Below are 21,638 nucleotides of genomic sequence, written 5' to 3' on the forward strand. Positions count from 1 at the left end.
GGCTACATAGTGATCAGTTGACAAAAATGTTATGAACAGAGGCTTGCAGGAGCCCCACCCTGCATATCTCCTGGGAGCAGTGTTCTGTATTTGCTAATTCGGTGTTCCCGGTGACTTTACAGAACATAACTACTGCAAATAATGAGAACCAATTGCAATTACTGCTAAGTGCCATGAAGAAAATAAAACAAGGACATGCAATATGACAGTGAATGATGTCACTAGATGGTCAGGACAGGCCTCTCTGAGGAAGTGACATTGACGCTGAATAGGGACCAAGTGGAGGGCAGCAGCCATGGGAGACGCAGGGGCAAGTGTCCCAAGTGACAGTTGTGCGGAGAGAAGCACAGTCCCAGGGGTTCTGGGGACCGTGAGAAGGCGGGCGTGGCCAGAGCGAGGGGGAGCACAGCTGGGGAGCAGTGCTGGTCCAGGCCAGGCTGTGGAAAGGAACTTCCTTATCACTTTGGGAAGCAGGGGGGTGCCAGGATGCGCTTCATCCCTACCGTGGGAGCCCTGTCCTGTAGGGACCAACAGAGTAACAGCGAGGGGCCGTGGCAAGGAAAGTGGTTCTGAGGCTTCAGAAGCTTCCGGTGGAGATTCGGGCATTACTCCTGGGATCCAGGTGAGAATGGGCAGAGGCAGACGCGGTTGACATTCACAGAACCGGGAGAGCAGCAGCCGGAGCCGTCTGCCACCCTGCCGGGTGGGGGATGCCTGCACACCCACATGGGGCTGTCGGGGAGGCAGCCAGGCCAGGGTGGGCTGGGAGCTTGGGTGGGAGCCCAGGCATGTGCAGCCCGTGTGTGCCCTACAGGAAGTTCTTCCCACCGAGGCTGTGCCAGGGCCTCGGCGAGGCTCCCTTTAAAGGGACTGCACCGGACCCTGCTAACCATCCCTCACCCCTTCCTCCGGGACACTTCCCGTGCTCCAGCAACGCGGAACTAAACCCAGAGAGACCTCTACATACGCAGCACTGTTGTCCTTTTGAAAGATCTTATTTTGATCAAGCAAGTCGCGTGCCCTGGGTCTCCCCACCTTCATGTCAGCGGCTCCTCCTCCCAGGATCTTCCCCCTCCTCAACTCCTTCTCGTCCTGTGGGGGTCCAACATCCCACCGCTTCTCCCAGGAGGACTTCTCTGATTGCTCTGACCCCCAACCGACCTCTGACATTTGAACCCCCACAGCCCTGCTGGCCTGAGTCCCACAGGCCTGTTCTCAGCACACACTCACGCCCCTGAAAGCAGAGCTTAGGTCTCCAGACCCTCCCCTCCGTTCCGCTCGATCCCCAGGGCACAGCCCTGGTGGGAGAGTGTGCAGAAGATCAGAATACTAAGGCTGGGGTCAGGATCGAGATCAAGACTTCTGCAGGGCCCAGGTGGAAGGCTGAGGCTGTGTTTGGTTAGGACTCCAGGTGGGCCCAGTTTGGACTGAGGAAGGGGCTGCAGAAAGGATCTGGGCTGTGGACAGTCAGGGCTTGGCCTGGGGGACGAGGCCAGGACTCCGAGTCAGGTCTGCCTGTTCTAAGCCAGATGGTGAGCCAGACCTGTGCTCCCGTGGCCATCCACCCCACCCCCCACCCCCCACCCCCCAGAGTCTTGGCCTCTGAGTTGAGAGGCTGAGCAGGCCTTCGGCCTTCCCAGAGGCTGCCCAGGGACTGTTTGCTTCCACCTGACTCCACAGGCCACGGGAGGCCCGAGGGGCCCTGCCTGGAGGAGATCTGCCCGGTGGCAGCCCAGAGCTGCTCCGTGTCAGCACCACGCCCAGCCACAGCGATGCCACCGCTGCCAGCCTTTCCCAGCCCCGTCACCATGGGAATGTGCTCAGGCCTGCACTGCTTATGCAATCCTTATAAGGCAGGGAAACGGCTGCCCGTCAGTCCCACCAGCCTGACCTGCTCCAGGGGACGCCCGCAGGGAAGGTTCGTGATCTTGGGGTGTATCACCACACCTGTCACCCCCCCAGTCTGCCACACACACACACACACACACACACACAGCACGCTGACTCTAGAAGGGAGGGAGGACAGGGAGGAAAGAGAAAAGCAGCCATGGGGGCTGGGCAGAGGGGACTAGAGAAGAATTCTGACAGATGCAGGCAGCTGGCCATCTGGACACAAGTGAAAGTTCCACCACTTCGGCCCCGGGACCCAGATGTCCAGTGTCATAGAGACAGGCCAGCTACCCAATGCACCATCCCATCACTTCCCACAGCTGGAGCCCTGAAGAGAGAAGGAAAGGCAGAGAGAGATGGAAACAGAGAGAAACAGACCGATAAGGACAGAGAAAGAGAGATAGGGAGAGGGAGAGCCAGAGAGAGAGAGAGAGAGAGGAGGGGGGAAAAGGGGAGAAGGCACAGAGACACAGAGCGGGAGAGCTCAGGAAGAGAAGTAGCCACACAAGAGATTCACACAGAAGGCAGAGACAGAGCAGACTCTCAAAAAAAAAAAAAAAAAAAAAAAAAAAAAAAAGTCCAAACATGACCTGCAGTTTGTGATTTCTTGGTTTCCAGAGTCTGGCTCTACCTGTGCAGGCAGTTTTGTTCCTAATGGTTCCAGGACCTGGGCACCCTGCTGTCCCAGAGTTGGGAGGGTGAGATCCACCACAGGACCACCCGGCTGGACACACTAGGCTTCCAGAGGGTGGGAGCAAGTGCCTGGATCTTTCGGTGTCCCCCTGCCACCTGCCTGGGGGCCTCTGCACCTGCAACCTCGTCTTGGATCTCTGTCCAACTGGTCCCCTGCTCCCCACTCGGCGTCACCCTACCCCTACCTGGGCCCCCTCTGTAATCACAGGCTTTATGCTGGGGGACCCCAATGCCCGAGCTACAGAGCCCTTCCTGTCGTTCCCTCCAGGGTCCTTCTCCGGACTCCCAGCAGCATGGCCCTTCCATTCCCGTGGGACCCATTCCACGGTGAGAAACCACACCAGCAGCCACACTCATCCCCTCCAGTGCACCCACCTGGCCTGCCGGATCTCTTCCTCAACACCCCCTGCACACTGCCACCTCTCCCACTGGCCCCCTGGTCACCAGCACAGGCCCTTGTCTGCAAATATGGTGATGTCTGAGCAAAGCCCCACCTGAATAAGCTCAACTTTGCCTTCTCTCTGCCTGGTAGTGCCCCCCAGGGAAAGTGGTGTCACTCCAAACTCCCAATCTCGGGCTGGAGCTGGGCCATCAACACCGCCTGACAAGTTCACGTATTTCTTACCAACCGGCTGTCCCCACTCCTGCCACTGCTATTTCCAACCTTCTTTGTTCTCCTCAAGACCCCCACCCCCTTCCTCTCCCATCCCCCAGCAGACCCCGTGAATGTCACAGCCAGTAGACACCACTTTCCCTGGCCAAGCCACCCCTGCCCGGGTTCTGGACCCAGAACCTTCTCATTCCTTCTCAGTGACGAGGCTCCGTGACCTGCTGACATTCCCCACCCCCCTCCTCCCTGACTCCCGAGCCATCCAGGACCTCCTTTCAACAAAACAAAACACATGACTTGAACCCCACACTATGCTCCCACTCCCAGACCAGCCTCAGGAAAGGATACGTCTACACAGCCTGCCCCTACTTTCTCAGGCCTCACTTGCTTTCTGGCAGTGGAGAGACGCTCTCCTGCCACATCTGCTCTGGGAGCCGCACTGCAGATCCAGACCTGCTTCTCCTCATACCGCCTGCCACCCTCTCTTCCTCGCACCCCTCTCTGTCTGGCCCCACTCCCCCCCCCCCCCCCCCCCGCTCAGCCACTTTGCTTTCCTCCCACCTCTCCACCACTCCTCCACCCCTCGGGGCTCCATCTGTTCCGAGCCCCTGCCTGTCCCACCCCCGGCCCCCACCCCTCCATGGCGTCACTGCTCCTCCAACAGGTCTCGAACCCCACGTCCAGCCCGGCTCCCTTCTCAGCCCCAGCTGCTCCTTGGCACCCAAGCGCATGTCTCATAGGCACCCCAAACCTAGCCCACACTAAGCCCCTACTCTTTCCGCTGAAATGTGCTCCTCTCCGCCGCTGCCCATTCCAGAGTCTTCCCAGAAACCTCCCTTCTCCTCATGGCACACATTCATCCATCACTCAGTGAAACAGCTTTTGAATCTGCCCTAATCTTTCCTACCGTCGCCCCATCCCAGCCTCCATTTTCACTCTCCCTGCTTCCAGCTGAAGTATCTGCCTGAAATTCAGTCTTCACAGACAAGCCAGAGGGATCATTTTTAAAAAGTCTTGCCCTATATCACATACTTCTAACAGCTCTTGGGATAAAGCCTCCTTAACATGGCTTTCCTGACTCTGAGTGATCTGGGTGCTGCCCACCTCCTCATCTCAAGCCCTTTCATCACTATAATCCTGCCACAGTATACTATCTGCTTCACCCCCTAAATGCGACACTCCTTCCTACCTCAGGGCCTTTGCACAGGCTGTTTCATTTACCTTGGATTGTTATCCACTTCTTCATCTGGCCAACTCCTACCCATGGTTTTAATCTCAGCTTAGGTGTCACTTCCCCAGGAAGGCCCCCCTTTTTTTTAACACCCCCAGACTAGATTTGGTCCTCCAGGTATTTGTTCTTCTGGTCCTCTCTTTCTCCCGGTATACCTGCCACCATTATCATGCAATTGTTTGAGTGGCATGATTGCCTCCCAGCACTGGACATCTGTCGTGTTCGTGGCCAGTCCGCATATTCTGAATGCCCTTCCTATGCCTGAGGAGCCGGCCACGATCTGCGGGCCCTCCCCAAAGGCAGAAGTCAGAACTCGCTCTCCCAGCCTCCCCACCATGCAGGTAGTGGGCAGGGTCAGGACCAAGTCTTTGGCCTTAGGTTCAGAAGAGAGCAACCACAGGAAACCAGTGCCGGGTTGAAGGGAGTTTTTAGCAAGCGTGGTACTGGAGGCGTTTGGCTTTTCAGGACAGCCGCATAGTGTGTCTGGCATTCTGTCCCCAGTAGCACTGGTGTGAGCATCTGTGTCTGCTCCCGAAAGAGGTGCGGTGGGGAACTCGTCACAGTGATCCCCCGGTGTGGGCTGGGCACCACCACTGGCTGCCGTCCGGGGCACAGGTGGCTCCCCAATGTCCCTGACTACATTGTGTTTCTGTTTCACTCAGCCTGGGGGGTCCTGCTGTTTGCGGTAGGGAGTCCTGAGTCGTATCCTCTCTAACCAGCCCCGAAACCTCCTGAGGAGGAACATTCTGGAGTTTTTTGCCCCTGTTTTCTAGGCTCTAGCAAGGTGCCTGCTGCCTAAGCAAGTACTTCAGAAACACCTACCAAGTGAATGAATGGGCAGCCCCACAAAGCCAAGAGCCCCAACAGAAACGCGGAGGAACATTCCTGGGGAAAACATACCCTGAATCTGATGCCCACCTTCCTGTCCTGTCAGACCCTTCCTTCAAGCATTGCTCCCCAAGCTGAAATCAGCCGCATTCTTGCTTCCTGCTCAGCAGATAGTGATACTTAGTCTAAGGTCTATACAACCAACCCGAGTCCCCTCCCCCAGGAAGCCTTCCCTGACTGCCCCTGCCCTCATCCACACTCTGTCCTCTGAGCTCATACATCCCTGAGAGTCTGAGTCTCACATGCCTGTTCTTACATCCAGGTTAGAGTTCACCCCTGGAGATCACCCCCAACATTCATGAGGGCTTTCTGGTGACAAGGAACGGGTCCCTCATTTTTGTCCTTGCCTCTGCCTCACAGTGTAAGCAAACACAGGCTGACCACAACAGGAGAAAAGTCAAAGTTCCCCCTTCCCTTTAGGAAATTCCTTTCAGGGCCTCAGGAGCAGCTCACTGGAATGAAGACCAGTGTGGGTGAGGGCAGTGTTTGATGGCAATCCCTGCCTTCCCACCCTGCACAAAACCAGGGCTCCGGGGCAACCTCCTTCTGGTCTGAACCCTGCAGAGAGACTCCAACGAGCACCGGCTCTCCTGTCTGTCTAGCACTCCCTCTTCTGATCAGCTTCGTCCTCCTCAAAACTGGAGCCCTCCCTATGCTGGCCAGACCAGAAGCACCTTCTTCCACCAGCCCCATAGGCTCACTGTGCCCCAGACCAGGCCCTGGCAGTCCTGCGTCCTGTTCCAGAGTGAGGTCCTCAGACAGGCAGCCCGGTCAGCCCAGCCAGGGTTCTCGGCTGCAGTTTTTCTGCCACCTGGTGGCCAAGTTAAGCATTGTTCTTCTCAGCTCCCCTCATTCAATGTCCCTTCTGAGCCCTCAAAAATCACCTAATGACCCTCTCCTTCCTGCTGCAGATGCGGATCCTGAGCCCTGAGAAGGGAAGGGTGTGCCAGTCAAGGAACCAGACCCAGGAACCATCACCGTTGTCCCAGTCCAGGGATCCCCCTGGTGGCAGAGACGAGAAAAGTGGCAGGAATTTGAGGTTCCGGTTTCAACTGGAGGGAACAAGGACTAGATTTCCAGCCATGCATGAAGCCTCTAGAAAAGGGATGGAAATTCGGAGAACTGGCTTCTGCTTCCATCACTGCTACCACCATGAAGTCACTTCTAACACCAACTGCTAACTAGCCACTAACACTAGCCCATAATTAACTGCTAACACTACTAAACTAATGACCAACACCACTAACTAACCACAAACTAACTACTAACACTAACTGCTGACACCAGTGAAACTCCGAGAGACCACCATTTGACTATCAGGCTGACAAAGCTGTTGACGATAATAACGGGGCAGAGAAACTGTCACATTCACACTGCTTGTGCAAGAATGCACGGGGCCAGCCGTTCCGGGAGACAATTTGCCAATAGGAATTAAAAGACTTGGGGCACCTGGGTGGCTCAGTTGGTTGAGCATCTGACTCTTGATTTCGGCTCAGGTCATGATCTCGCGGTTCATGGGTTCGAGCCCTGCGTCAGGCTGCTCGCTGACAGTATATGGAGCATGGTTGGGATTCTCTCCTTCTCTCTCTGCCCCTCCCACCCTGTTTGTCTGTCTGTCTCTCTCTCTCTCTCTCTCTCTCTCTCTCTCTCTCTCTATCTCAAAATAAATAATAAAACAAACTTTAAAAAAATAAAAAAGGACTTATCACATGCATTGCGCTGGATCAAACATTCTAGGTCTAGTTTACTCTGAAGCTTTTCTCTTTTTGAGATGCAAGGAAGTTTGTCATCACAACTATTTATTTTTAAAACTTGGGAGCCACTTGCACCAACAGAAGGTTTGCCAAATAATTATTGGTTAAACAAAGAATAATCAGATAGGCTTTACAAATTGTGTGGCCGAAACGTGTGACAAATACTCTGTAGCAACTATCCATCGGCTCGTTTGTAAGTAACCTTATTAAGAGGTATTCATTCACATGTCATAAATTTCACCCTTTTCAAGTGTCCAGTTCAGTGGCTTCAGTCACAGAGGGTGAGACTGTCACCACTAGCGAATTCTACACATGTCATCACCCGTGAAAAAACCCCTTGGCCACCAGCAAGCAGTCAGTATCCACATTCCCCTCCCCCAGCCCCCGGAAACCTCTAACCTCCTCTCAGTCTCTACAGATTAGTCTATTCTGGGCATCTCGCATAAAGGAACCCTACAACATGGGGCCTTTTGTGACTGGCTTCTTTCACTTAGCACAATGTTTTAGGGTTCATCCATGTAGCATGTGTCGGTTCTTCATTCCTTTTTATCATAGAATACGCCATTTCGTTTACGCATTCAACCAAGCGATGGCCGTTTGGGATTCCATCTTTTGGCGATTAGGCACAACAGGGTTCTGAGTATTTGCATACAAGTTTTTGTATAAATGTAGGTTTTCAATTTTCTTGCCTACGTACCTTGGAGTGAATTCGCTGGGTCGTATGGCAACTGGACATTGGACTTCTTTTTAAGCTTATTTATTTTGAGAGAGAGGGAGAGCGTGAGGGGCAGAAAGAGAGAGAATCCCAAGCCGGCACCCACTGTCAATGCAGAGCCCGACACAGGGCTCAGTCTCACAAACCAAGAGATCACAACCTCAGCCGAGATCAAGTCTGACACTTAACTGACTGAACCACCCAGGCGCTCCTCAACATTGGACTCTTTGAGGAACTATCAGACTTCCCACCAAAGCAACTGTACCATTTTTCACTCCCACCAGCAATGTATAAGAATTCCAATCCCTCCATGTCCTCGCTAACACTTGTTGTTGGCTATTGTTTTCAGTTTAGCCGTCCTATTGGGTGGGAAATAGTATCTCAGTGTGGTTTTGATTTACAGTTTCCCAATGAGTAGTGACATTCGGCATCTTTTTATGTGCTCACTGGCCATTTTTATATAGTGTATGTTCATTTTAAGCATACAAAATACAAATTGATAAATATGGTATGATCTCAAGATGGTTCAGAAATGCAGAGGGGGAAAAATCTTTTGGGAAACATACCAAAACATCAATAGTGACTATCTTCAAGTAATGAGATTATGGCTGATTTTTATTTTCTTTTTTAATCCCATCTACATCTCTCAATGTCCTGCAATGAGTATGAACCACTTTTACGATCTGAGACTAAAGGAAGGAAGGCATGACAGGGCTCTTGGATTGGGATTCCATCTTGACATTCGTCTGACCGCAAAGGCACTGGGTAGTTGTGTATCATGGCCAACAATGTGACCTTGGATATCACCTGGCTGAGTCTCCTTTCAGTGGAACCCTCGTGACTTGAGGGAGGAAGGCACGCATCAGAGGAAGAATGGCAGGGGATATTGATGAAGCTAGGGAATGCTTCTTGCTGGAGGCCAGGGAATAGGGCTGCTGCATTTCGCATGATAGATCTGCTGTGGGCCAACCAGGAATGGGAGAGATTTCATCCTGGCCTGCAGATCCATTTCTGCCTATTCTCTGTACTCAAATCTCCCATCAGTCAACAAACATTTCCCAAGACAGCACCGGGTTCTCATTCTCCTCCCTCCCGCCAAGGAAGAGGGTGGGGGAAGGACTGACCATGAGGACGTGTTACATCAGGGGCCCTCACTTGAGTGGGGTGCAGCAGGCTATGGGCTCAGGAAGGCACTCAACAGAGAACATATGGGAAACGCCTAGAATAGAGAACACTCCACCCCAGGGGAAAATAAAGAAAGGGACCCAAACAATTTCCAGAAGAACAATCCCAAAAGGCTAACAGGCACTAGAAGAGATGCTCACACTCATTAGTTATCAGAGAAATGCAAATTAAAACAACAATGCGATGTCACTTTACACCCATTTGACTTGCAAACATTAAAAAGCTGGGTAACGCCAAGTGTTGGCGGAGCTGCTGGTGGGGGTGCAGATTTTGCAAGCATTCTGGAGCGCAATCTGGCTCTGCTTCGTCACATAAGCAAAGGCATAAGTGATGACCCCACACTTTTGCTCCTGGGTGTGTGTCCCGGAGACAGGCTCACTTGTGCAAGTGTATGAGCAGACATGCATGTGAATAGTCACCTGCACGGTGGGAGCAGGGGAAACAGGACAGGTCACATGTGGGCGATGACACCGTGTGGCACCATATGGCAGTCAGAACAAGAGACCAGATGAGCACACAACAACACGAGTGGATGTCTTAAAGCATAGTGCTGAGGGGAAAATGTTAGAAGCAGGATGAAGCATATAACTGACAAAATTTATGTAAATTAAAAGTATAGACACACACACAAAATACTACATATTTTGCAAGAACACACAGAAACACAAATATTCACATTAAACACATTGGAATGTTTGCCTGTGGGAGGAGAGGGGTGGGAGTGGAGACAGAGACAAGGAAGAATAAATTACACAAGAAGATGCTTGCACAGGCGAATAATGGAGACGTAACAGGAAAGAGGAATGATGAAGGTCCTTCTGCACCAGAGGCCAAACAAAGGCTGTAGACCCCTGCCCTGTGGAGGCGCATATATTCACTCCAACGAACTCTTGTATCTGTCCATTTACAAGTTTATTGGCTCCTCTGGCCTTGGGTTATGGCCCAGACTCTAGCAGAAGGAATTGGAGGAGAATGGAGACGGAGGAACGAAGGAGGTCAGAGGTAGAAACACAGGGACCTAGGGTCAGGTGTAGGACAAGGTAAGAGGGTTACCCCTGCTCAGGGCTGGGCAGAAGCTGGGGTGGGGACATGGCCCAAGGGCTCTTGGGGGCACTGGTCTCTCTTGCTTCTACAGAGTGGGGGGGGCGGCTATTGTAGCTGCCCGAGTTCAGGTGTGGACCCCAGTCACGTGATGTGGCCAGCCTAGCATACAGATGTCAACACCTTCACCCCAGAGCGGGAAGGCATCGTCCACTTGGTGAAGGCCCTCCGGGCTGGCAGCAGCTCAGCATCATGGCTATGCCATCTCCGTGAGATCTCAGTCCTCACCTCCAGGGACAAGGGAGAGGATGTTAGGAAGGCCCCACTGCTACTTCTGTGCTCCACCCCAATGGGACTGAGGGTACAGGGAGAGACCATGCAGGAGAAACAGACTTGTATTCCTGGGAGAGGAGAAGCCATGGTTGACTCAGTAGCCACTGCTAAGTATTGTCTCTGAAAGATACTACTTCCTCCTTCCTGTGGATATTTCTGGCCATTCCCTTTAGCTCTTTTCTCTAACTTTTAGCACTGCCTTTGGGTGGGTCCAGTTAAAGACATTTTCTATGGATGCTTTCTTCAGTTTCTGGGCAAATAACCACACTGTCCTCCATGATTGGCTTAGACCATCCCCTGCTCTGGGATTCACTCCTGCCCTTGCCCACTGAACTGAACTATGGCCCCTGGGAACCTGTCCAGGGGATATAACCTTAAAGGAGAAAAGACTCAGAGCCCCGTCTAAGGAGCTACAGGTGAGGGGACTGAGATTCCTGAAAGAAAAGCAACTGGGTGGGGGTGGGGGGCATGGGAATCTGTATTGTCACATCTCCAAGGGGCTGTTGGAAGGCAGAGGGGGCTGAGAGGCTGTGACCCTCCTGACAGAGCTAAACTTGGGCTGTAGTGAAAGACAAAAGGGAGACAGGTTTCTGTTCAACATAAATGTGGGTTTCCCCACAGGCGCCTAACAACAGAAGAGCTATTGTTAAGTAGTAAGCTCCCCATCACTAGAGGCATGTAACTATCTGGTCTCCAACATGACTTCTTGGGACGGATCCCTTCACAGCTCTCCATGGAAGCCGCTTTCCCAAGTCCCACCAGCCTCAGCTAGGGCTGTGCCTCACCCTTTCAATGTCTGCAGGATCCATGAGCCACCACACAAAGATACTGCAGTCCTGTGTCCGCACCCAGACACCAGATAAGACTGTGTGAGACTCAGAGAGGCTGGGGTAGAAGTAAAGAGTCACAGGGGAGGGAGCCAGTCTGGGACAGAGGTGGCAGGTGGCGGGCGAGCGCTGTTCCACAGCTGCACCCAGGTCTCTGGCAGAACAGAGCCCATAGCAAATCCATGCCACCAGAGGGAGCCCATGACTCTGCCTGAGCACATAGCGGGGCCTGGCTATCCAGGGCACTCAGCTAAATTCTCCCACCTCTCCCACAAAGCAAGTCTGTCCTAAGGGACAGATGCAAGGTGCCTTCTGGGTGGGATGTTTTAATTCTCCTCTCTCTGCCATCTTTCCATATTTCTATATGTGTGTCAGCACCATCTATCTATTCATGGGTATGTCTGTCTCTGCTTGGTCTGTTCTTTCCATCCGTCTGTCTCTTCCAGGTATTTCTCTCAGTATCCCCAGCTCTGCTCTCGATCATCCTCCCTGTTGCTACACCTGACTCTATTTTCCTTGTTCCCTTTATGTCTGCCTCTGACTTTCTCTGTTCTTCAGTCTCTGCTTTCTCTGTCCCTCCCAGAGCTGACTTATTCCCTCCTCCACTCTCCTTTTTGTTGTTTTAGAAACACAGAATTGGGGGATCCTTTTAGACTATCCTGGTCCTAAATGGACAGTATACTTGGCCCAGCCCAGAGAAGGGATGGATAAAGGATGTTTATAGGAATCAATCAGGTTCAGCTTGATCTAGAAGCTCAGGACAGACTAAGCTTCACAGAGGATCACAGGAGTCAGAGTTTGGCTTGAGCTGGGATTTATAGGGCCTGGGAAGAAGAGAGGTGGCCTCAGGTCTGGTGGAAGGGAAAACTCAGTGACTAATGATAGCTGGAGAGTTATATACCTCTTGGTTGAGGAAGCAATACAGGATGGCAACGATGAAGCCCTGTGGAGCCAAATAGAAAGGGCCACATCAGAACTTGGTCTGACCACAAGGTGCCCAGAGTCTTTCTACTACCTTTTCCTGTGTCCACCCCCAGGCTGTGGCCTGGGCCAGGGCTTTAGGAAAAGGGAAGGCATATGCATTCATCTCTATGTGCCACGCACATTGTCTCATGTAATCATCAAGCAAGCCTGCCAAGACTATACTGTTGATCCTGTTTCTCTGATTTCCTTCATTTCTCTATCACCCAGTATTGAGCACAGATCCTGGCACATAATAGGTGCTCATAAGTGTTAGATGCATGGATAGATGGACAGATAAGAGGATAACAGATGCATAGGTGGAGGATGGATGGATGGATGGGTGGATGGGTGGATGGATGGGTGGATGGATGGATGGATGGATGGATAAGTGGATGGATGGATGGATGAGTAGATGGGTAGGTGAATGGATAGATGGATGGACAATGGGTAGTTAGATGGATAAGTGGGTGAGTATAGATGGGTTCAGGGGTAGTTGAATGAACAGAGATGGATGGATGAAAGATGGACACAGATAGTTAAATAGATAGAGGAGTGGCTGGAAGAAAGAATAACCAGCCTAGTAGCCTTCAACCTACCATGAAGTCAATCAAACCTGTGGGCAGCACCACCTCCCTTCTGCCCAAGGACTTAGGGGGAAGAGTGCCTGTGGGGGCCCTCACCTGGAAAGAGCCCAGTCCTAATTCCAGGGGGAGGCGGATGCCCAGGCCGGCACTGTCGGGCAGAAAGTTGAAGATGACATAGTGAATTCCAAACAGCGGGATGAGGAGAAGCGTTGACTTAGAGAGACGCCTGCAGGAGAAGACGAGCCCTAGGCACCCAAGGCTGGAATAAGAAACTCCCATGCGCCCCCTGCTCACTCCCACCTCCCATCAGTTCCCCATATGGACTCTATGCACCAGGCACCCCGGATGCCTCGTCCCCAAATACACAGTGCGGTACAATGCAGGGCTTCCTTACTTCAGGACCATGGATCTTGCTGTCCTTGCTGCCGAATGCTCTTGTTTCGATTGACTCCAGTCAACATCTATGCATCTTTCAAAGTCTAGTTCAACGACCACTTCCTCCAGGAAGTCTTCCCTAACCATACCTTACCCCCATCCCCTCATCTAGAAAGGTTCTCCTTCTGCAGACTCCCATAGAAATGGATCCCAGGACTCATCGGCCCCTTTGGCCTGATAACTGGACGTCTGCTTCTCTGCTCCCTACATTGTGATCTCCTAGAAGACGGGGGCCAGATCTGATCTTTTTCTGGAAGCATGGCGAGGAGCACGGACCAGGCCAGTGAATGAAACAGAACCACACCAGCTCTCACTCCGGTTATGTCTCCGGCATCCCGTCATGCACACACACGTTACCGGTACTGAGACTGGGGGTGGAGGCTGCCCTGAGCTGGCTCCAGTTTCCTCAGCAGGATGCGGATAATATTGAGGAAAAGCCCAAAGTTCACCTAGAAATAGAGGGGCAAGAAGGCAAAAGGCAAGAGTCAGGGGTGCCCCTGCTGGGATGGGGCCTCTTTGGGAATCGGAAACACCATCCTTGAGACACAGGGATGTGCAGGTGGGTGGGTGTACGGGTCACTGCTCTAGAGCTTGTATCCTGGAGCCTGGGAGGTCCCACGTGGAGCTCAGGGGCTGAGGAGCTCTGGGTCCCCCTCGCTCTCCAGCCCAGGGATGAAGGGTGGGAGGTTGGGCCCGGTCATTCTGCCTCCAGCATCTCCCAGGGTCTACTCTGGCACAAAGCAGGTGTCCCTCACTTTTGATAAAATTGGGGGAAATGCGCACATTCACCAAGGCCACACAAACTGGCCCCCGATGCCCTGTTTTCAGCACAGGAGCAGGCGGTGGGTTCAGCTACAGCCCTCTTTCCACGCCCCACACCAGCCTCGCTGCAGTAGCAGATGATCTACAATCAGGGCCCCAAATTCACCACAACTCTGAGCTGGAAGGAGCCCAAGCACTGGTGGGGACCAACCCCCTAGTTTTACCAATGGGATATGAGGACCCAAGAGGGCCTCACAGAGAATCTGGCAGAGCCAGGCTGAAGAACCCAGGTATCCAGATTCCCAGCCTGGAGTCATGTTTCCTTCTGTACAGCAACCCCTCGGCGGACCCAGGGAGAATGAAGCAGAGGACGCTGGCTGAACTGACCCCAACAGAGAGGACGATGGGCCCCTTGATGATCCACCAGTAAGGGGAACTGTCATCCAGGTCCCAGCACCTAGGAAGAGGACAGGCTAAGACTGATTGGGGTGGGGGGGGGGCTGCCAAAAATACAGTCGCTGAAAAGCCCTTTTCTGTAGTAATCCGGCACCTTCCTCCTCTCCATGCCCTTCCAGCCTTATCTCCTCCCTCAGCCAGTTAGGCCTCCTTCCAAAGGGGTGCACCAATCCGTGCTGGGCTTACCCTATCTCTCTCCACCTAGCTGCTTCTTGCTGGCCCCAAAACTTCTCCTGTTCTAGGAGGCCCCTATTTACTGTGCTTCCCAACCCACCCCCCCACTGCCTGAGCCCAACACCCTGAGAATCTGAGGCCCCCTTCCACCCCAGGACATGTCCCTTCCACACTATCCACAACAGCCTACCCATCTCACACCCAAGCCTGGGAGTTCCCTGAAGGCAGGGCTGGGGTCTCCTCCTTCTCTCCCCAGCTTGGAGAACAGCCACACAGCCTGACTGTCCAGCCCACGCCCCAGGGGCACATGGTGCCGTGTGTTGAGGTCGCCACCCACACTCACGCAACATCCTCAAAGGCCACCTTGCAACACACCCACATGCCAGTGAAGAGCAGGGGGAGGCCTGTTGGGGGGCACAGGGGAGACACAAGTAAGGAGTCTGTATCCTAGGCTTAGAGACCTGCCCCCACCTGCCACCCCTACCACCAGCGACCCAGGGCACTGGGAAAGTGGGACCAGAGGAGAGCCCAGGGGCTGGGGAGCTGGCCCCTACTTGCTGGAGGATTACAGGCTGTCCCTTCCCCTCTCTGGGCCTTGGGTCATCATCAGTAAGCTGAAGGGACCTTTGGATGAACTTCCTGGACATTCCCAGCCCTCCACTAGCCAGCCCTGGTGCTCACCCCAGCCAGCAAGAACCAGCCACCAGAAGGCCCTCCTTGTGCTGGGCGACTTGGAGGCTAGGAGGCAGGTCAGGTACACAGCTTCCACCAACAGCCAGCTGAAGTTGGTCATGGTGGCAAAATGGGCGGTGGCCACGGAGACCTTGCACAGAACCTGTGGGCCGGGGGCCTGGGTTCTTCAGAGCTGGGTGTCCATTGGAGCTCCTACCCCACTCAGGTCCCTCAACCATAGGCTGCCCCAGAGGAGACGTGATAGTATAATGTGGTGATTAAGAGCACAGATTTGGGATCTGGGTTCAAATTTACCACGTATTAGCTGGGAAACCTCCCCATAGCTCAGCTCTTCATCTGCAAGCGAGGTCAACTTCTAGAGCTGCGGCTATGGAGCACCATTCATTCCTGCAAACATACAGGCACTCACCCATGCATGCATTTATTCATTCAGTGCATGATTCACTCTCTCAGCGCTGAGGAACACCGCCTCTGAGCTCAGATGGCCCCAGTTTGGCCCCAGCCCCACTTGCGTACAAATGGGACTAAAATGAAAATGTAAGTAGGAAATAAAAGGTGGTAATATATGTAAAGCATTTAGTGCAATGCCTCTACCTAAGTGCTCCATACGCATCTATTACGTCTGTTCTAAGTTCATTAAGGTCATTGTTGGTGTGTCCGTTTGTGCATCTGTTCATTTCCGGCACAGTTTTAGTGCGCCTGGTGTGTGCTGGGCCTCCACACTGTCCCCCAGCTTCCTTTTATCTTCATTTTCTGCTGCTTCTTCCACCTCCCCACCCCCATCTGACTTCCCTGGTTCTTGGACATGCTCCTGTCTGTGAGAGTCTGTTCACCCTGGTCCCTCCATTTAACATGTCTTCCCCCTTCCCCCCAGCAGCTCCAAAGCCTTCTCCCTGAAGCCCAGCTTTCAACCTCCCCTCCCCCACTGGGTGCTCCCATAATCTGGTGCATTCTGCCCCCCCAGGCACCATGGGTGCTTCTTGAGGGAGGGACCCAGTTCCACCCAGCCCCGGGGCAGACCCACACCCAGCCACAGACAGGCACCCTAGGGGGAGTTACAAAATGAAAGGACTGGTGGGGTGACAGATGGGCTAGGTTGGAGTACAGAATAAGGCATGAAAGGGGAACCCGAAATATGGGAAATGACACGGATTGGCCCCAGGGTCCAAGAAATGGGATGGGGATTTAGAACCTGACTCCGGGGAGGGGCAGGAAGGGAGAGGGTGTTTCCTGTTCTGTGATTGGCCACGGCAGAGCCCCAGAGTCAGCCCACAGGACCAGGTGGGCTGGAGGGGCCCTCCACCCCTGCATATAGGTCTCTAACACAGCCTTCCCTCCCCCCCCCCACCCCAGCACCCTCCAGCCCCAGCGACTACAGTGGAGAAGCTGCAGTGATCCGCGTTCTCGCTGTGGAACAGGGTGGCGTCCTTCAGGAACACGGCTCCCGCCTTGAGGATAAAAGTGGCAAACAGCTGGGTGTGAATGTAGTTCCGGGGACAGTGGAGCCTCCTGGAGGGGCAAGGAGGGATGAGGGTGAGCATGGTGGCAGGCGAACTGAACTGGCTTGGGTCAGATCAGGCTGGACTTGAGACTTCAGGATTAGCCATGCAGGACAGCTGGCCAACCACGGCCCTAGGCTCAGCGTAGGTGAGAGGACAGAGTACCGGTCTCTGCCTTCAGGGAGCTCACAGTCTGGGGGACAGAGGCAGAAATGGCAGGAGGCTGCCAGGGGAGTCCCCTGGGTGCTCAGAGAGATGAGGTACATCCCCATGAGACGGAGAACAGCACAAGCCATGCTATGGGGCTCAGACTCTGAAGTCGGGGCTTCGGGGGGGGGGGCGCTTAAGAGGGGCAATGGTCAAAGGGTTGGAATAGTCGAGAAGGGCTCCACAGGGGAGACCACGAGGATTCTTAAAGCAGATGGGACCTGGGCTTTGAATTTTGGCAGATATAAATACATCAAGAAGAAAGCAGGTGGGCATGCCAAGCAAACAGAACAAGTTCCACAAGAGCAAAGGTGTAGCCACTGCAGTGAGCCCTCAAGTGTGAGGAGCGGATGAGAAACACTCTGGCAAAAGAAAAGGAAAAGCGAGGAATGGCCATGGTGCCTAGATCTGGGAACCTCTTGAACGTGAAGGCAAGGAATGAGGTTTGGCAATGTGGACAATAGAGAGGCAGCAAAGGCTCTTGAGCAGGTGAAGACGACCGCGAACCTGAGAGCCAGAAGGATGGCGATGGCCACGAAGAGGGTCACGGCCGAGATGCTATGGCCCAGGGTATAGATGATCTTCACTGTGGAGAAGTAGGATTTCTGGGAGGGTCAAGACAGAGAAAGTCTCAGCAGCCGCACTTTCTGGGAAAGGGAGGCTTGGCAACCAAGCAGGTGAAGGCTGTCCATTCTACCCCGGAACTCCCCACGGGGGGGGGCAGGGGCACCCATGAGAACCCTGGCAAGCTCCCTCCTGAAGGGAAGTGTTGGTTAAGCCTGTCTTGCACCTGACCTTCTGGTGAGACGGGGTGGGGACAGGGGTGAGATGACCGACTCTCAGTATTTCTGGGGGTGGGGGGTGGTGGGAGGGGGACAGGCAACAGAGAAACTACATTTTCCCAAGGAATGACAAAAGCCCAAGGGGAAATGGGGCTTGTTTATCCTGCTGCCTCACCATCTTGGGCATACAACATTCCCCAAAGAAAACCACAGGGACAGCCACAGGGAACAGTTATTTCTATGACCAAGTATTTAGATTGACCAAAGTCCAGCCTGGACACCACCACCCCCACCCCAACATGGAGATGCAGGGTGCGGGCCAAGGGAGGGGATTAGTGACCCCTAAGGGATGCAAACAATCAACATCCACATCTACCTTTTCATCTGAAAAATGGTCAGACTCATGCCTTCCCTTAGCTGAGGGGAAAGATATAGCGGATTGTGGGCATGGAAGCACCTTGCAAAGGCCCCGCTCAATTCAGGCACGTGGGACGTGCACAGTACTCCACAGACTGGGGACTAGAGAAGGGAAGGAGCTTTTGCAGGACTACTAGGAGCCTTTGTTTCCCTGGAACCACTCAGAGCTCCTGTCCCGGAGGCCTGGGCGTGGAGAGGGCACGCCAAAGAGAAGGCAGCCAGCCTATCTCCCACTCTGCCCTCTGCCTCCCTCTCTCCTAGCACAGGTGTCACCCTTGAGCAGATTAGCAAAAGACCAGGGCTCTCTCTCTTCCAGACACTGCCATCTTCTGGAAACTGCTGTGATTAATATGCCAACCTGCTGGCTACAACGGAAATGGCGACTTCTACAGTTGTGCAGTCCACCATCCATACAGACCTCCATGGTGACCCTTCCTCTAAGATGCCGGGAGCCTCTTACCTCCTCAGTCAGCAGCTCTAGGGGCACAGGGCAGGCCACAGGGTAAGGTGGGAAGGGCTCAGACCAGCCAGTGATAGTGCAATCCCGCTTCACAGCCCCTGCAAGGCATGCCGGGGTGAAAACAGAAATTGGGTTAAAACTCCTACTCTCTCTCCAGGACAGGGGGAGGAGTCATGGATCATCCGGTGACCCTGGCACGGTCTGCAAACAGCTCCTCCGAATGGCAGAGAGAGGGTAGCCTTCCCTCCAGGGGCCTGGATTCCAGGTCCAGCCCTTCCAGACTCCCCCCACTGGGCAGCTGGTAGCATCTTAGCAGTCAGACAGGCTCCACTGCTCCCCTCCACCCCCACGGCCAGCCCTCCTGCTAAGATCCAGAGAACGTTTACTCGGGGTCTGGCTCTGGGTCCAGCACTTCCATGCCGTGCTCACCAATCCTTACCCCTCAGGAGGTTAATGTTCTTGTTTTCCCCAGGTCACAGGTCAGAAGCTGAGGGTCAGGAGGTTGACTGACTTGCCCAAGGTCACACGGGAAGAAGGGAAATGGTGTTCAAATCCAGATTTACTACGCCCAAAGCCAGGGATGAGCCTGCCATATTCTGGCACCATCAGATGAAACCACCTCGAATCCCCCCGCCTCACCACCATGCCCAGAACCCTCACCTGGCTCTGAGCTGAAGTGAGAGAAGAAATCTGGGCAGGGGAGAGTCACCCACTCGCCAGAGCCTACCATCGGCCAGCACAGCAGTCCATCCCAGGTCCTAGGGCAGCCTAGATAGATGGGAGCAGAGCAGACTCAGGGGACAGACCCATCCAGCATTCAGAATGATGAGGCTGGAGGAGATAAAGGCGTCTAAGAAGCCACCCCCTCCCTCCCAAGCACCCTACCCAGAGTGGTGTTGGGCACCCCTTCTGCTGCTTGTAGACACAACCTCTCATCCTTTCTCAGCTGGGTGATGAAGTCACACTCTGGGTGCACGTGGCCCAATACCTGTAGGAAGGAGTTAATGGGGTAGGCCAAGCCAATTAGGTGCTCCTTTTGGTTCTCTGGTGCAAATGACCTTAGGACAGAGAGAAAGCCTGATTCATTTCTGTGCCCCTGCTCCTAAGCCAGGGCCTGGCTCATGGCACTTATAAGCGTACTTGGTGGAGGAGGGACAGGAAGAAGAAAGGAGGGAAGTGGGGAAGGTAGTAGGGGGGACAGGGATGAGGGGAGGGAGAGAGGAAGAGAGAAAGATGGAGGTTTGGACAGATGCTTCCCCATGTCATGTCATGGAAGTAAGTTCTGAGACACACTAACCACAAGTCTTCCGAGGATCTCACGGAGCTGGCTGAGTCAGTGAGCCATGTATGTAGGGCCTTTCCTCTCTCCCTGCACGCCTTCTCCCTGACACAGTCCTGCATAAAGTACCTTGGTAGGCTGAACAATGCCTTCCATACACACAAAAATGTCTACATCTAATCCCTGAAACCTGTGAATATGCCACCTTGCACGGCCAAAGAGATTTTGCAGCTGTGATTAAGTTAAAGATCTCAAGATGGGGAGATTACGCTGGATTATCTGGGTGGACATGAGGTCCTCATAAGAGGAGGCAGGAATGTCAGAGCCAGATAAAGAGATGTGATAATGGAAGCAGAGGGGCAGGGGTAGGGAGATGAGAGAGAGTGTGCACTTTTACCATGGGGTGCACACAGATGAGAGGAAGGAGGCTCCCTCACTGCAGAAGGGAGGGCAGTAGAAGTTACCTGCATGACAAAAAAAAAAAAAAAAAAAAGGAGGGGGATGGGCAAAATAGGTAAAGGTTAGTGGGAAATTCAGGCTTCCAGTTATGGAATGAATACCACACAGGAAGGAAAGGTATAGCACAGGGAATAAAGTCAATGGGTTATAACAGTGTTATGTGGTGACAGATGGTGAGCACAGCATAACATACACTTATGAAATCACTATGTGGTACACCTGAAACTAAGCTAAAAACTAAGGTATCATGTGTCAACTATACTTCAATTAAAAAAAAAAAAAAGTTACCATATTGCACCCAATACTCAGCCCTCGACAGATCAGATCCCAGTCAATGCGCAACAGCCCTAGAGGGAAGATATCGTCTTCTTTGTCACAGAAGAGACAAGTGAGGCTCAGGAAGGGTGAAGAACTTGCCAGGACCACACAGTTCCTTTCACCATGCCAGGATTCAAGCCCAAAGGCTGTGCACTTGGGGGCAGGTGCCACACTGTGCTTGGAAGGTGTGGGAGCCCCTGCACACACATGCTGTCACACGTGCACACACACACACACACACACACACACACAAGCCAGTGGAGGAAAAAGGAGACCTCAGCCCACGTGGGCTGAGCTTCCCACCCAGTACCTTGTATGTCCTGTCCTGGTCCCTGTGTCGCTTGCAGTAACTCCTAGAAAACATGCTGGGAAATCCCAGCACATTCAGGGAGGGCCCCTGTCCCCCACCCAATTCTGTAGCATATCAGTCTGCCAAAAGCTTCTCCAGCCCCAGGGCGTATCAAGAGAAGAATAGTCCCCCAGAATGTGGGAGGGGAGCAGCTGTTCTCCACATACTGTTCAGGCCCACACCCTCTTAAGAGGCAGCAGCCAAATGGGAGCGTGGCCCCTGGGATGCTGAGGAGAGGGAGAGGTCTGGAGATTCTGTGGAGGACTTCGGGATGGGTAGCTCAGAGAAGAGAGAACGTGGGGGAGGAGAGGCCCTAACTGCTTCCCTGATTGGGAGTCATGTCTTGGGCAGAGTCTTTGTGGCCCCCAGAGAGCACAGAGGGGCCTGGGGGGAAACAACAGCTCAGATGGGCCTGGGGGGAAGCTAATTCACCTCAGCCAGGTTTTCATAGAGCTACCCAGAGACAAGCAGCTGCCTGGGGAGGGAAAAGCAGGGGATGGGAGGGAGGAGCACCCATCTCAGGAGTTCTCCCAGCCACGGCCTCCACAGCCTGCTTAGTAGGAAGAAACTTGTGTGGTGGGGAAGCCAGTGGGGATCCCCACCAGGCTCCAGCTGGAGCCCCCTCCCCCCCACC

The 21,638-nt window shown here is 53.5% G+C and overlaps 1 protein-coding gene across 1 annotated transcript in view; it reads right to left on the reverse strand.

The window, feature by feature from the left end:
• Positions 1-9,856: 9,856 nt before the first annotated feature.
• Positions 9,857-21,638, reverse strand: part of GHRHR (growth hormone releasing hormone receptor) — a 29,550-nt gene continuing 17,768 nt past the window's right edge. Inside the window, exons 3-14 of the mRNA XM_040471582.1 lie at positions 19,485-19,587; positions 19,260-19,367; positions 18,600-18,697; positions 17,448-17,545; positions 16,611-16,743; positions 15,223-15,376; positions 14,885-14,945; positions 14,299-14,368; positions 13,507-13,598; positions 12,811-12,940; positions 12,069-12,110; positions 9,857-10,295 (exon numbers count right to left, since the gene is read on the reverse strand). Coding sequence (XP_040327516.1) covers positions 10,170-10,295; positions 12,069-12,110; positions 12,811-12,940; positions 13,507-13,598; positions 14,299-14,368; positions 14,885-14,945; positions 15,223-15,376; positions 16,611-16,743; positions 17,448-17,545; positions 18,600-18,697; positions 19,260-19,367; positions 19,485-19,587 — 1,215 coding nt within the window. The 3' untranslated portion in view covers positions 9,857-10,169. The remainder of the gene's footprint in view (positions 10,296-12,068; positions 12,111-12,810; positions 12,941-13,506; positions 13,599-14,298; positions 14,369-14,884; positions 14,946-15,222; positions 15,377-16,610; positions 16,744-17,447; positions 17,546-18,599; positions 18,698-19,259; positions 19,368-19,484; positions 19,588-21,638) is intronic.

The sequence above is a fragment of the Herpailurus yagouaroundi genome, unplaced genomic scaffold (genome assembly GCF_014898765.1).
Source record: "Herpailurus yagouaroundi ecotype Mexico unplaced genomic scaffold, PumYag 100, whole genome shotgun sequence".
NCBI lineage: Eukaryota > Metazoa > Chordata > Mammalia > Carnivora > Felidae > Herpailurus > Herpailurus yagouaroundi.